Here is a 15252-nt window from a genome sequence, read left to right as displayed (position 1 = left end):
CCGCTCGGTGGATAAGGAATCGTCTGGATGGTCACACTCAAAGAGTTGTGGTGAACGGTTCAGTGTCCAAGTGGAGACCAGTGACGAGTGGTGTTCCTCTGGGGTCAGTACTGGGGCCGGTGCTGTTTAACATCTTTGTTGGTGACATGGACAGTGGAATCAAGTTCACCTTCAGCAAGTTTGCAGATGACACCAATGACACAAAGTTGAGTGGTGTTGTGGAGCTTCTTCAGGCTGAACAGCCCCAACTCTCTCAGCCTGTCTCCACAGCAGAGGTGTTCCAGCCCTCTGATCATCTTCGTGGCCCTCCTCTGGACCTGCTTCAGCAGCTCCATGTCCTTCTTGTGTTGGGGACTCCAGAGCTGAATGCAGTATTCCAGGTGGGGTCTCACGAGAGCAGAGTAAAGGGGCACAATCACCTCCCTGACCTGCTGGCCACGCTTCATTCGATGCAGCCCAAGACACGCTTGGCTTTCTGGGCTGCCAGCGTACATTGCTGGCTCATGTTGAGCTTCTCATCCACCAGCACTCCCAAGTCTTTTTCCTCAGGGCTGCTCTCAATCCCTTCTCCGCCCAGCCTGTACTTGTGCTTGGGATAGCCCCGATCCGTGTGCAGGCCCTTGCACTTGGCCTTGTTGAACTTCATGAGGTTCTCACAGGCCCACCTCTCCAGCCTGTCAAGGTCCCTCTGGATGGCATCCCTTCCCTCCAGCGTGTCCACAACACCACCCAGCTTGGTGTCATCTGCAAACTTGCTGAGAGTGAACTCGATTCCACTGTCCATGTCACCAACAAAGATGTTAAATAGCACCGGTCCCCGTACTGACCCCTCAGGAACACCTCTCGTCACTGGCCTCCACTTGGACATTGAACCGTTGACCACAACACTTTGAGTGCAACCATCCAGCCAATTCCTTCTCCACCAAGTGGACAATCCGTCAAATCCATATCTCTCTAGTTTAGAGACAAGGATGTCATGTGGGACAATATCAAATGTTTTGGACAAGTCCAGGTAGATGATGTCATTTGCCCTTCCCTTTTCCATCAATGCTGTAACCTCATCGTAGAAGGTCACCAAATTAGTCAGGCAGGATTCGCCCTTAGTGAAGCCATGTTGGCTGTCACCAGTCATCTCCTTATTTTCCACATGCCAATTCCCATTTCCAGTTACAATTGGATCTGGCTACTCTGAGTTTAATTACTTGTATCCCACAACCTCTTGCAGACAGGGAGCTTTTTTCATTAACATCAATTATCAGAAGACACTTCTTCACCTTTTTGCTGTTTTTTCCACACCCATAGAACTGTGTGTGACCTTCTCCTGATCTAGCCTGCATGGCTGGTAACTCGCTGTCCTTTGGATGCTGTGAGTCAGAGCTATGCTGTGCTGTGCTATACTTGCCTTTCCGGGAGTGGTGCAGGGCCATGCCCATAAGAATTGTCTCCACAAAGAAAATTGAATACTGTAGCGTTTGTTGTTAACATGAAACCATCCTTCCCTCAGGCCAGGTTAGAGTTTGTATGTTAATAGGTTCAAATATGGACAATCAAAGTCTGTAAGAATAGGTGAACAAAAATGAGAAGAAAGCCATGCACCCATTCTGTGGATGCTAAAAGCCAACTCTTTCCCATACTGTCCCTTTAGACGTTCACCTTCTCCTGTGTCAACAGACTCCGTTCATGGGAAAGAGCTTGTCAATAAGGGGACACACTTGTTTTTATACCACAGACTCATTACTGAAGTTGAATCAGACGGAAATCGTTCCCTGCTTTTGGAACATTTGAGTCATGGTACAATTACATTTTCCAGAAACAGTGTCTTAAGTGATTTGAACTCACTTTGTCTGATCCATGACTGAATCATGACCTGAGTCAGTTTTCACTGCTTTTTCATACAAGGTCTTACATACCTTCAGATGTTAACAGTCTCAGTGTCAACATCTTCATATGTCAATTTCTTTGTATATTATTATTTCAGCTAATCTCCTTTGCAATGAGATGACTTGGAGTCATGGATATTTAATCACCTGAGTCCTACCTGAAGTTTTTAATGTTTATGACTGTTATAAGTTCTTGAATAAAGCAATTCCTTAATAAGTTAGAGAAACTGTAGAGAACTATGTTGGGAAGACCTGCTATGGAGGTCTGTTTGTAAGGCACAGTTTGAGAATGCTAAGTAGGAGGAAGAACTGGAGGTTGGAGGCTAATTTGCTGAACGTTCAGTAATTTAGAAAACGTATTTCTGTCTCAAAAGAGATTTAAAAAGAAACAAGCAGTAAGACATGATTATAAGACAGTGTAAGACAGAATGCAACAAAGCCTGATCTTAGTTAAAGTGGTACAATTCTGAAATTACTCACATCCAAGAGCTAGGAAGCTTGCAGCTTTAGCAGCTTTAACGTAACTGAGGTTTAAACTGTGACTCCTGGCCCAGCTGTGCAATAGTGTTTTGACTCCCCTGAATATAGTCCCTGGCAATCTGTTCTTTATTTTGTGCTGGACAATATTGCTGTACATAACAGACATGTTTGAAAGCCTGTTGGAGTGTAGATTTTTTAGTAGGCTTTGGGTCAGATCATCTATGTGTTTTTTCTTAGCAAAAGGTATCTACAGCCCACCAGGTGAAGAAGCAACCTCAGTGTCTTTAAAAGCACTGTGTGGAACCGATAGACGGGTGTTGTAGTACAACCAATCAGCTGGAATTATTAGATACTGTTTTTTATCTTCAGTTTTGGTATCCAGCATGATGGAAAAGAGAATGACTGTGAGCCTGTTGGAAAGCGCCCGTATATTATGTCCCGACAGTTGCAGTATGATCCTACTCCACTCACCTGGTCGCAGTGCAGCAAGGAATACATCACACGTTTCCTAGAGTGAGTGATCAGATTGTAGCAGATTCCCTGAAATGATTACAACTGTGTACGAGATGTTTATGTGGATTTTAAGGTAAATCCTGTATTATTACATTACTAGGTGTAGGTTTTGGTAGTATGCTTGAGTTAATTCCCATGGAGGGCATACTCCAAGCTTATGGCTTACTTAGTATTTGGGAAAAGCTCCATTATATTCTTGTTTTCTGGAAGGAAACTCAAGTCTTGTCATATTGGCTCAGGTTGGGTTCCACCTGCAGCACTTCACAGTTATCTGGAAGAAAGCAGCCTTTCCATCAGGGACTCTGATGGAACATCATAAACCTTGTCTGTGGCAACAATGACATGTGCTTGACTTCAATGAGTTGCTCAAATTTGTTCGGTTCTTTTTAAGAGCAGCAATGTGATATAACTTTAAGCAGAGGCTGTGGTGTGCTCTGAAGCCTCTCTGCAAACCACAACAACCTTATAATATTTCCATTTGGACAGCTATATTTTGCCTTTGTAACCCTCCCAAACTAAATGGCATGCTGTTTGTTAGCTGCGCTTTAGTATATCTTAGCTGGAATCTGGAAGTACTATTTCCCATATCAAAAGTTACCATTAAAAATTAGATACTGCAAGTCTGTATAGAAGTGTCAAAAAAGTGTGGCTGTGGTGCTTTTTTAATATGCAGTTTTTGTCTTTTAGCCGCGGGTGGGGATTCTGTCTGGATGATATCCCCCAAAAAGAAGTTTTAAAGTCCCCGGTCATTGCTCCTGGAGTGATTTATGATGTGCATCACCAGTGCCAGCTTCAGTATGGTTCCAATGCTACTTTCTGTGAAGACGTGGATGTAAGTGCTGTGTATTTTTCTTCATTCTCCTAATAAGAACTTAAGCTTCTGAACGGTGTGGAAAGTGCAGTCAGTTGAACCTCCATTGCTAACTGCAAATGCAGCATGTTCAGAGTCTCATAGGCTAAATGTGCGGTGCAGGCATTGCCTAACACTGTTTTAATTCCACTCTGCAGATTCTGCAAGTGAGTTTTTGCACTGTTTGCCTTGTATTTTGCAAGACCTTTACTGGATCTGGCCACATACCTGTTGTTAAATGCCTGTCCTGCAGCAGTGGCATCACTTTGTTTTTAAACTTACAATACTGATCTTAGGCAAATTGTCAATGCAGCTAAAATCCCATTTTAAAAATCAAGATCCTTCTAGCTTATAGCTTTCAACAGACCAAACCACTCTGGAAACAAATCTTCAGTTCCAGGAAGAGTTTTCTGAAGAGATCAGGATTGTGCTGTCTTCCCATATGTCCTGATTTTTCAAGCTCTTGATGGTCTAACTAATTAAAGGAGATTTTGGTCCATGTACCTTGAAGAATCTTTATTTTCCTATCAAATATGAGATTCTTATGTGGAAACACATAATTTACACGGTACCCTGAGGTTGGTCTCACAGTGCAGCAAAACAATGTTGTGTGGAGATGCAAGGGAGAAGTATAGTCACAGCAGCACAACTCTAGACAAGAGCTAGGAGCCACTGCAGAGTAATGGGTTATATTAACTAAGGTGCAGTGGTATGGTGTATCTAGCATTTTCAGAGCTATTTGGCTCCGTGCAACACTTTTCTACATAGAACAGTTCAGAAACAGTGGTTTCAAGTGCTACTCTAGCTAAGTGATCACTAATTTTTGCTGTATTTGGGCAGCAATACGCAGCAAATGTTGCAGACAACGGCCAGCTTGCTCCCTCTCTTAAACAGGGCTGTGGCAGAAGTGGTGTTAAGGCTATTGGCAGTGCTGGAGTGTTTTTTAGGCAAGGTATTGTGCACAGCTGTGAACTGGGGACTGCTGATGTTGACTGTTTATTCCATTCAGATAATTACTTGTGTCGTCATCTACCTCATCTATTAGGGAGATTCTTTCTGATTAATCTTCTCAGCCTCAATAGATAACATGATTACCAGTGTTGAACTGCATCTACTGAATCTGAAGCAGGTATTGACTGTTCCAGTTTCCTCAGTTACTGTAGTTTGTCTTGGTACAGATAGAAATTGAAGTGTAATTTTACAGTATTGGTTCATTTTGTGTCTCCTTGGATTTGAACCTAGTAGGCCTTTACGTTCAGTATTTCCCGATTAACCAATTTACAGCTAGACATATGTCAGAAAATTAATTGCTATCATCTCATTTTACATTTTACTGGAAGGCTGGTGCTTTGCAGGTAGCTGCACTCTCAAGGAGAGGAATTGTGAATAGTATAGTCTGCCTGGTATGTTAAATGATCAGTATAGTCATTTCAACTAAGAGGTCTGATTGTTCTTTGCCTTTCTGCTGTTTACACTCATTCACTCACCAGGCTACATTTGTTTTATAACTTTTAATGTCTGACTGAATTCGATTCATGGATTCTTTTTGAGAGAAGCGTTGTGTTTAGCTGAAGATGCCCAGGAGCTCAGTGATTAGACTTGGAAAAGACTGAGATTTAGAATTGAGGAAAGTGGTTTCCATGAACCATTTAGGTAGTAAGTCTTCCAAGCATCTTGTGAAGTACATAAATAATGTCTCTCTAATAAGGAAAAGAAAAGCAAAATGCAGATTAGGGGGAGAAATTTTCCAAGTTGTAGGTAGATCTGTAGCTTCCTAGAGACAGGCTATAGGAGCTCAGAACCCTTATCTTGTTGCCCTCTCTTTATCTCAAAAATTTCCATTGACTGCAGTGAAACTCGGGGTTTTTTTGACTCAGCTTTCCTCAGGATATAGACTCTGATCTTCTAGGTTGGGTGTATACTGTAATGCTGATGATAAAAATCACTTGCCCTGCAGTGAGTCCATGATAGAGTCATGAATTTTTTGCTGTTACTTCCAAAAGCACACAGTAAACATTGCTTTTTCTTGTAGTATTGTTATTCCAGTATTCTTAAAGATGGAAAAAAGCTCTGGTACATGTAGATCAATATGGAAAAATTCTTGCATAGATAATTTTCTCTGTGAACTCTTGACTTGAAATGTATGGGTGCACCTCAAAAAAATGTAACTGTCAGGGAAAGCTGTGTTCGGTTTCTGTGCCTTTCTCTGATATCTGAAGCACAGTGCAAGAGTGAACTTTATACACTAAAAAGCACAAAACATGTTCTATATACAAGAGTTAAAAATAAAGCATTAATTTTATAATGAAAGAAAATTAATCAGCCAGAATACTTGGGTAGCTCTGCCTAAAGAACCTTATGGTGGCCTCCGCAAGAGTTGCTAAGTGATGCTACTCTTCAACTATGAATGGGGAACTGCAAAACACCTTTGACTTGTATACGTTGCCCAAAAGAAGCTGAATGAGCCGAGATGCAGTACCCCAGACATTGCATTCCAACTGGAGATCTGGAGGTGCTTTGACATGTTCTGTAGTATCAACTTTCTTTCCGGTGTTCTAGATGAACAAGGTGTACACGCAATGCAAAAAGTAAATATAAGACAACTCTTTCAAAACTTTCTCTTAAAGTAGAAGCAGGTCAGAAACCAGGAGCTGAGTTTGGCATTTCACACTTGGCCAATATTGCTGCTAGCTTATTGGGGCTGAATTTTCACCAGTGCCCAATTTCCGTGTTGGCTCCCAAACCTGGCATGTTGTTTGCTCTGTGAATCCCAGTGGTTGCTGCTAGTGGGATCTTTCATGTCGACTTCTTTCTCTGATGACCCTTACAGCTGTCCCTGCTTCACAGGTAGATGCTGCCAGCTCTGTTCCCTCTCCCAGTGCTGAACTCTGCAGTTCAAACACCCTCAGCCAAGAGCTGGACCAGAGCCCCTGGGCTTTTGCCTCTGCTGTTCCAGTTGGGAGTGCACAGTCTCTATGACACCCCTAGTTTCTCCACCTTGGAACTGGTCTTCCACACAAAGCCTGGCTCATTCAGGAGTTCCCAAGCATGCAGAGTGCCTGTGTGTCAACCAAAAGAGAGGCTCATGTGTATGTGAACTGAGGAGGGGGGAATAGCCCTCAATGTGGTGTCTATCCTCACTCTCTACAGAGTAGTTTGATGAGGAAGACTTGTTATAAAGTAGCTGTAGTGTTTGTTGCCTCCCTAGTTTTGTTGACTGTCAGGAGTTCTATCCCTTCTGTGGAGTTCACCACTGCATGTGGAGCAGCAGCTGAAATGCTGTGCTTTACTGGCAATGTACTGCATTAAACTGGCACCAGTTTCTGAGTAACTTAATATGTAAGCATTTGCTAACCAGAGCCCTAACTCTACCCGGCCCTCTATGCTTTTTTTCTCTGCCAGCTAACCTAGACTGCTTCTTTTTAGATCGTTCCTTTGCCATCTGCTTGGCTGATGAGTCTTGATCTCTTTTTCCTCATCCGGTTTTGGGACCTCCGTGAATGTTAACCTGAGTTGTACTTGGAGACATGATGTCATTTTTACTTACCTGGCTAGGTTTTCTGACCTTTGATTTCACTGAATATTTTCAGGCAGACAGCAATGCAAAACTGAACATTGTATTCGTTAGTACTCATCAAATGAAAATAACGCAAACTCTGTTCGCCTTTATTATAAACAGTAGTGTCCCAACTTTGTAAAGCCATTTTTCCTGTATGTAGCTGGGAGCTGAGCAGCCAATGAGGAGAATATTTCAACACACATAGTTCACGTAATTCACTTGAGAGAAAGTATTCATCATTTTGTGTTTGTCAGATAGTCCTTTCCTGTACACTAATGAACCTAAATTTTGACCCGCGGTGGGTTGTAACTTGTGGAGAGCCCTGAACATCTATCTCTGAAAATGCAGAACTTATAAAGCTTTGTAAATGGATGTACAAAACTGTGGGAGACTTTTTCAAATCTTGGCCATAGGAGTTCAGCTTTACTTCAGACTGCTGCATTTTCTTTCTTTTTGCAGAACCTTTGCCAAACACTCTGGTGCTCAGTGAAAGGCTCCTGCCGCTCCAAACTGGATGCAGCTGCAGATGGAACTCGATGCGGAGGAAAACAAGGTGACCGTGAGCCACGCTGCCTGCGAGCTGCGCTGCCTGCAAAAGGGCAGCTGAGGAACCATCAGTAGCTTTGCCGTTATTTAGTGTGAAGGAGGAACATCCTGTAACATCTCAATTTACATTTCCACTTAAGTCTTCAACCTGTAGGGACTGAAATGAATGATTCACAATAACATTTTCTGCTGTAATGATCTTAAGCTGTTTGTCCTTTCCCTTCTCTCTTCAGTGGTGCTTTTCTGGTGAGTGCATTACGGTAGGCAAGACTCCAGAAGCAATCCATGGCGGATGGGGTGTTTGGTCATCCTGGTCCCATTGCACAAGGACATGTGGGGCAGGAGTTCAGAGTGCAGAGAGACCGTGCGATAACCCAGAGTAAGCTGAGTGCACAATCTTTTCTTACCTTTTATTAAAAATCTTTGAGGTACTTAAAATATTGGAAACTCTTTGTATGAGACTGTTACCAGCAGGTGCTACAGCAAGAGAGACACTGAACACCTCTCCTTCCCAGATAAGTATACCTGTGTGAAAATCAGTTGTCTCGTGTTTTACAATCATCTTCTCATTCTTTATTCCTTACCCTCCATGGAGCTTACTACTACACAAAATGAAAAAAAAATCCTGTTATTTAGCATTCATACTTTGCAGAAATAATATAAATGTTGCTTTAATAATACTGCCATGAATAAATAAATGTCCTTAAACACCAGGTGAGAACAACAGCTAGCAATCTGTTCCTGAGGGAAATCAAGGACTCACCTTTCATGTTTTGTTCTAGTCATCAGCTTTTTTGAGCTTCAGATGCATAAGTTGATAGGTACAGAACAAGAAGTCAGAATTTTCTAATACAGATCTGAGTTCATGAAGACCTACGTCTCATTTCAGAAATCACCAAGAGAGTGCCTAACAGCAGAAATCACTTGGATTTTCTGGAAGAACTGTCAAACATTCTGGGAAATACGGTATTTTGGGGGAGTTCGTTTGATAAGGTAGTTTGTTGTAAGCTCAGCCGGCCAATGTACCAAGCACTTCTTGGGGATACAAGGGTTTGTCTAGATTTCTGTACTCCATACTGACGTGTTTGGTTACTTGAACACGTGAACGTTATCTCTACCCTGTCAAGGATTCAGATGCACCTTGTTATCCCATTTTAACCTGGAAGGACCTTGCTCTTTTAAAACTATTTTTTACCCAGAATCTCATGTCCCAGTCTCAATGTGCCTTTTCTAGACCACAATTTGGAGGAGATTACTGCACTGGAGAAAGGAAGCGCTATCGCATGTGTAAACATTAGTCCCTGTCGCAAAGGCTTGCCAACCTTTCGTCAGATGCAGTGCAGTGAATTTGATACCGTTCCCTACCAGAATGAATTCTACCACTGGGTTCCTGTTTATAACACTGGGTAAGAAGCTACAAATTTTTTAATATCTTGTATAAAAAAATCGGATTTACAGACCTATGAGAAACCTCTGTGAGGGCAAGAAGTTACTGAATTTTAAGTCTTTTAAGAATCTGGTGTGCTTCTATATGCGGGTGTGCCTTTTGTGTATACACAAAGGCAGTGGTTCTGTACACCGTAGATGTTTTTGCAAAGCTCTGGTGATACTGGCTCTGAGTGTAACTATCCTGGTTCCTGGAAGATATTGTGCTAAGAAAAGCTGTTTGAAGTTGTGTCTATACTAATTGTTTGGGATAGACCTAAACCATCTTTTCCAGTGTCAACTGCAGAACAAGGAGTACAGCAGTGTAGTGTAGAACTGCATGTTTGGGCCTGCAGGCATCACTGCACCCAATAAGCAGACCTCTTCTGCTGCACAAATGTAGCTTTACTTCTTCCAAACTCAGATCTGCATGGAAGTGTACCTGACACCACACTGAGGAAGTAGTACCTCAAAAGGTTCAGTATTGTACTGCCCTGTATTGTAGAGACAGAATTGATGTCTCTGCCTTATAACTTGCTATGTAACAGCTAGTTACTAATACAGGGGTAATAGTTATTACCATGCAGTTTGATTCTTGGTGTATGCATAAATGTAAGGAGCATATTATCCAGTAGAAGTTAGCAATAGATTTTATTTTTAATGAAAAAATAAACCAGTTAGGAAGTGAAGCTCAAAAGTCAACTTTCAATTTTGTTTGCCAGTAGTATTTTTCAGCATATTCATTGCATTTTCAGTGTTATTGGCAGTTCTGAATAAGTTTCCTAAATTCCAGCTACTGTTTCAATTTTGTCTAACAAATGCACTGTTGGAAGATGAGCCTGGAGCATACAGACTTCCGGTAAAATTTCCGATGAAAGACAATATGGTTGATAGAAAAGGACTTTTTCAGAAGGACTCCCATAGAACAACCACGGCAAATGCTAACAAGGCTTTGGCTTAGTCCAAGCCAAACTCATAAACCGTTTTCTGCAGGCGCCTGTCATTGAATTTGGGATTCCAGTCCTCTCTGTTAGTCGTGTGTACCTCTGCAGGGTACAGCGTTTGCTCTGGTCATCGCCACTCTAGGGCAGTACTACAGAACAGGTAGTTCTGCATGTGCATTTGTTGCAGAAGGTCTGCTTTTAAAAGGCATTAAGAATCATGAATCAAATGCTTCCTGCACATAGGAAGGCAGGCCTATGGTGTGTCCATGCCGTATTTCAAATAGAACTGACTGGAGCTTACAGACAAACCACTTATCTTTAAAATGCTAGGTTGTCGATCCTGATGTACTTCATCTGGGACATCCTGGGTTTCAGTGACCTTTTGCAAAGTCCCTAAAATACCAAGAAAATATTTATTCTTTGTCTTGAAGGGCTTTTTTGACTGTTTTCACCTGTGTTCTCAACAGCCAGAATTCAATCTAGAGTTACGTGTCTCCCCTGTGATCTTTGAGGGCCTTAATGTTTGCGACATCATTCTTACATTCCATTAACAGCATTTGAAGTCTTTTCTTGCTGCCTAAACTCTAACTTACAAAATCCTGGTTTCCTTGGATAGACAGGCTCTCCTGGAAGCACTTATCTAGACAAGGAGTTGGCCAAATCCTGTGCTGATCCTTAATTTGACATCATTGTTTGTATGATTGAGGGTGGATGTCTATTGTGGGCACACTGCTTCCAGTTTTGTCCTGCCAGCATTACCTACTGCACTGAAATACATCTGAGAGTTTTCCTGCCGCCTCAGTTTCAAGTTTTCTTTCACCTTCCATGGTTTCTAATGGTGTCTTGGGCGAAATAACTTCAAATAGACTCATGAAACAGTGCTTTCTCAGTGAGATGGCGCAGTTTGAGCTTTTCTTGTGAGTGTTTTGTCCTAAACAAACCAAGACTTTAAACAAAAGCAAACCACCAACCTCTTGTAAACCCTACACAAAAAGAGATGATGTTTCAGGGCTCTGGAGACTTAATCATCATGTCCACCATATGTATACCAACTTTTTGTCAGTGTACACCGGCTTCCCTTGCTTTTTACCTTAACTGGTGCAATCCAACTTCAAAGACTTTTCACAGCACTGTGTTAACTACTTTAGCTTGCTGCCAGAAGGTTTGGCTTGTGTTATATTGTCAGGCATTTTAAATCCTCTTATGCTGCACATGCAATATAAGAGGAAAAGAAAACACATTGAAACTTTTCCAAACCCTGTGTGCACATAGCAGTTTTTGTGTGGAAGTGTCTAGGTGAGGAGATGAAATCCAGAGCTAGACAATTTGTGACAAATAGACATTCTGTGTTCCTTCACCCTGCTGGATAAACAGTAAATGATCTAGACGGTTGCAGTTCTCTCTCCTGGCTTTAATTTCATAGCTTACATATGGCCCGTTCTAATGAATGTCACATAGTTAAACACTCGTCCTTTTCTGTTGTGTAAATTGTACCTTCACAAGAGGACAAAGGCTTTTTCAAAAGCTCAACATGAGCCAGCAATGTGCGCTGGCAGCCCAGAAAGCCAATCGTATTCTGGGCTGCATCCAAAGAAGTGTGGCCAGCAGGCCAAGGGAGGGGATTCTGCCCCTTTGCTCTCATGAGACCCCAACCTGGGATACTGCGTTCAGCTCTGGAGTCCTCAACACAAGAAAGACATGGAGCTGCTGCAGCGGGTCCAGAGGAGGGCCACAAAGATGATGCGAGGGCTGGAGCACCTCCTACTATGAGAACAGGCTGAGAGAGTTGGGGCTGTTCAGGCTGGAGAAGAGAAGGCTCCAGAGTGATCTTATTGCAGCCTTCCAGTACCTAAAGGGGCCTACAGGAAGCTGGAGAGGGACTTTTCCAAGGGCAGTAGTGATAGGACAAGGGGCAATGATTTAAACTAAAAGAGGGGAGATTTTGATTAGATATAAAGAAGAAATTTTACACTCAGAGGGTGGTGAGGCACTGGAACAGGTGCCCAGAGAAGTTGTGGGATACCCCATCCCTGGAAGTGTTCAAGGCCAGGTTGGATGAGGCTTGGGCAACGTGGTGTAGTGGAGGTTTTCCCTGCCCATGGCAGTGGGGTGGGAACTAGATGATCTTTGAGGTCCCTTCCATTCTATGATTCTATGGAGATGGTCCCTAACCATTCTATGATTCTATGAGATGCAACGAACAGCTTTAAACAAGCCACCTGGCAGAAAAGCAGTGAATGACATCTCGCGTTACCTAGGCTAACTATCTTTAAGGTTTCAAATGAGAGTTTTTCCCTTCTGTTTTACATTAGTTTGGGCCTATTGGGGAATTGCATTGTCCTATTGTGGATTTGCCCCAGAGCACAGAAACCCGTGTGCTCAAGCTGGTGCACCTGAGTATCCCTGGGAGTCTTGATGTGAAGGGGAGTCCAGGTTCAAGGCTGACTAAGCATCCAGCAGCTCTGACCAGGATATATTGCTCCTACTTTAACACTTTAGTCAGACTTTTGTGCTCATCCAATTCTCTGCCATTAGGCTGACCCCAACATTTATGATTTCATACCGTTTGACAAATTACATTTATCTGAATCTGATAGCTTCTCAGGGCTTAACTTCCATGTAGTAAGTATGAGTCCTACATTGAATCGTATAAATACCTTCCTTTTCTCAATCAGTGCCAGGATCATGTCATGTACTGGCAGATAGTGGCTATGTTGCTAAAGTGTCTTAAATTTCATATTTCTTCCAAAACGTGTATCAAGTAAGATCTGTACTGATATAGTTGCAGGGGCATGAGATAATGTTTCTGCTGCCATTGCTTTGAAATTAAACTTTCTTTTGGAGTTGCAAGCTTGGTTAAAGTGATGAAGTAGCTTCACCTCAGCTTTTTTTCCTCTGTTTTGTCCTGTGTTTGGTAATTGTCTTTTCTAATTTTCTTTGTTTTTGGATTTTCTCATCCAATTCTGAGCTCTCACAGAGATGAGGGGTTTGAAGAGAAGAGGCCCACCTCTTTTCTTCCTTGTGAAGTAGGAAAAAATATTGAGACTTATCTTCTGCTGGCAGACACATTAATCCATCCTTCTCAGTCAGGTTAAGCTGTATCCTTCCTGCGTGTGAGCTCATGGGAGTCAGCTGCAAGGCAAACCAATTTAAATTGGGAAGGGAATATGTTCCTTTCTAGTTATCTTCATGTTCTGTTTACACTGGTGAATCTGAACTCTGTTATAACATGCACAGGGGAAAAAATCACATACCTGAATTTTAGAATTTTTACTCAGCCTTGCTGGCTTGCTTCCTCAGTCCCATTTGATTACAGATAAGTCCCTAGGCACTTATGAGAGCTCTGTGGCTTGGGATTCCATTACATCTGAGTTTCTTCTGTATATTAGAGGATTGATCTTGTCTCTGTTCGAACCAGCAGCATAACCTTGGGTGCAGGATATGGGCACTACAGATGAAAAACAGGATGTAATTTTTCTAGGGCTGCTGAATATTGGTGGCACCTCAGCTAAAATCTTATGTCCAGCTGGGAGCAATGCACTGCCAGAAGGGTATAGACAAAGTGGAGGAGGTTTACAGGAGAGCACCATGGAAGTCAAATGATTTGAAATATGTAGTTTATGGGAAAGGTTGAGAAAGCAAGTTTTGCTCTAGAAAAGAGAAGATGGAGTGAGTTAAATGCCAACTACTGGAAGAGACTTTCTAAGGGTATTTAGCATGCATATCCCTGAGACAGTAGAGACACAGGCTAGCAAGACTGCATGTGCTCCATGCAGTGTTGTGCTCAGGTCTGGAAGAAAACGTCAAGATCCAAGCAGTTCTGTGCCCTTGTTAACTGACTTTGAAAGCAGGACCTTGTGGCCTTATCAGCTCTGTTTACATGTAGCTCTTCTACTTTCAAACTGGGATTGGCATCAAGTTTTCTGCCACTGTACTTCATACTGCACCTTCCATCCCCTTCACTCAAACAGTACAGGAATCCCTAGAGAGAGACAGTCCAGCAGTTCTTCATGTCCATGAAAGGTAGGACAAAGAAAGAAATAGCCAAAACAGCATGAGGGAACTTTAGTGTACACATTAAGAAATCTTCATTGCCATGTGGGTGGTTTAAACATTAGAGCAGGTTGCCTAGAGTGTTTGGAGTGATTATATTATCATTGTAGATATAAATACAATCTAAGCAGGAGCAGTCTAAGGAGCTTTGATCATATTTGGTGTGGAAGGATGAGTAAAATTCTGTAGGCTTTACACAGGCAGAAATCAGCTCTGTTTAAACAGGACTTCAGTGTGCTTTTTCTGAACAAGGATGGTGTGATCATGGTCATTACCGAGTGTTCACAGATTGAATCTAGTATTTTATGGATATGCTGGATTGCAAGAATTTTTGTGTATTTTGGCCTAAAAGTTACTAAGATGACAGTCTTTTTGTTAAAGTCTCATCATGAATTAATCAAATTTGCTGAAGTAAATGAAACCAAACAACTGCTTTAATGCGTTCTTTCTGAGCAACCCTAGTGTTCATATAATCTCAGTTTAATCTTTTAGATTTTTGGGATTGAAATAAGAGTTTAGAAAATCTGAATTCAATGTCAGCATTTGCTTTCAAGTTCTTCCATCATTTACTTATTTTCCTTGTGTGTCAATCCCCTATCTGAAAATAGGAAGTGAAAATACTTTCCACAACTGTATCTGTTTCATGTTTAAAATGTTAGACTTCTTGAGGACAGTGGCTGATTCTGGTACGGTTTATTTACAGCTAGAATAACGGAGCTCTGATCTTTTGTCAGGTCCCTGAGCTCAGCTGTAAAAAAATAATAACAATAGATAAGTAAGTAATTTTAGAAAATGAATGACTAGTACAGTTCTAGGATAATTTCCTTAGTGGTGCCCTACCAGCCTTCTGTGCACACGAAATATCAAAATAACTTGAAGACTCATGGCAGAAGTATAAATATTGGATAAGATTGAGTTTGTGCAGAGGGAGCTCTATTCTCCTCATTTCCAGTGGGGCTCAGTAGAAAACTGGTAAGAAGAAAGCAATACGAAATTTGTGGG

At 41.9% G+C, this 15252-nt stretch overlaps 1 protein-coding gene across 1 annotated transcript in view; it reads left to right on the top strand.

Annotated features, from left to right (window-relative positions):
- The window catches only part of ADAMTS12 (ADAM metallopeptidase with thrombospondin type 1 motif 12), a 200016-nt gene that overhangs the window by 109416 nt on the left and 75348 nt on the right, over positions 1-15252 (top strand). Inside the window, 6 exon segments of the mRNA XM_086629244.1 lie at positions 2730-2873; positions 3561-3705; positions 7742-7830; positions 8058-8207; positions 9063-9117; positions 9119-9230. Coding sequence (XP_086485370.1) covers positions 2730-2873; positions 3561-3705; positions 7742-7830; positions 8058-8207; positions 9063-9117; positions 9119-9230 — 695 coding nt within the window.

The sequence above is a fragment of the Tauraco erythrolophus genome, chromosome Z (assembly GCF_009769465.1).
Source record: "Tauraco erythrolophus isolate bTauEry1 chromosome Z, bTauEry1.pri, whole genome shotgun sequence".
Taxonomy (NCBI): Eukaryota; Metazoa; Chordata; class Aves; order Musophagiformes; family Musophagidae; genus Tauraco; species Tauraco erythrolophus.
The sequence above is the reverse complement of the archived record's forward strand: the minus strand, read 5'-3'. Positions and strand labels throughout refer to the sequence as shown.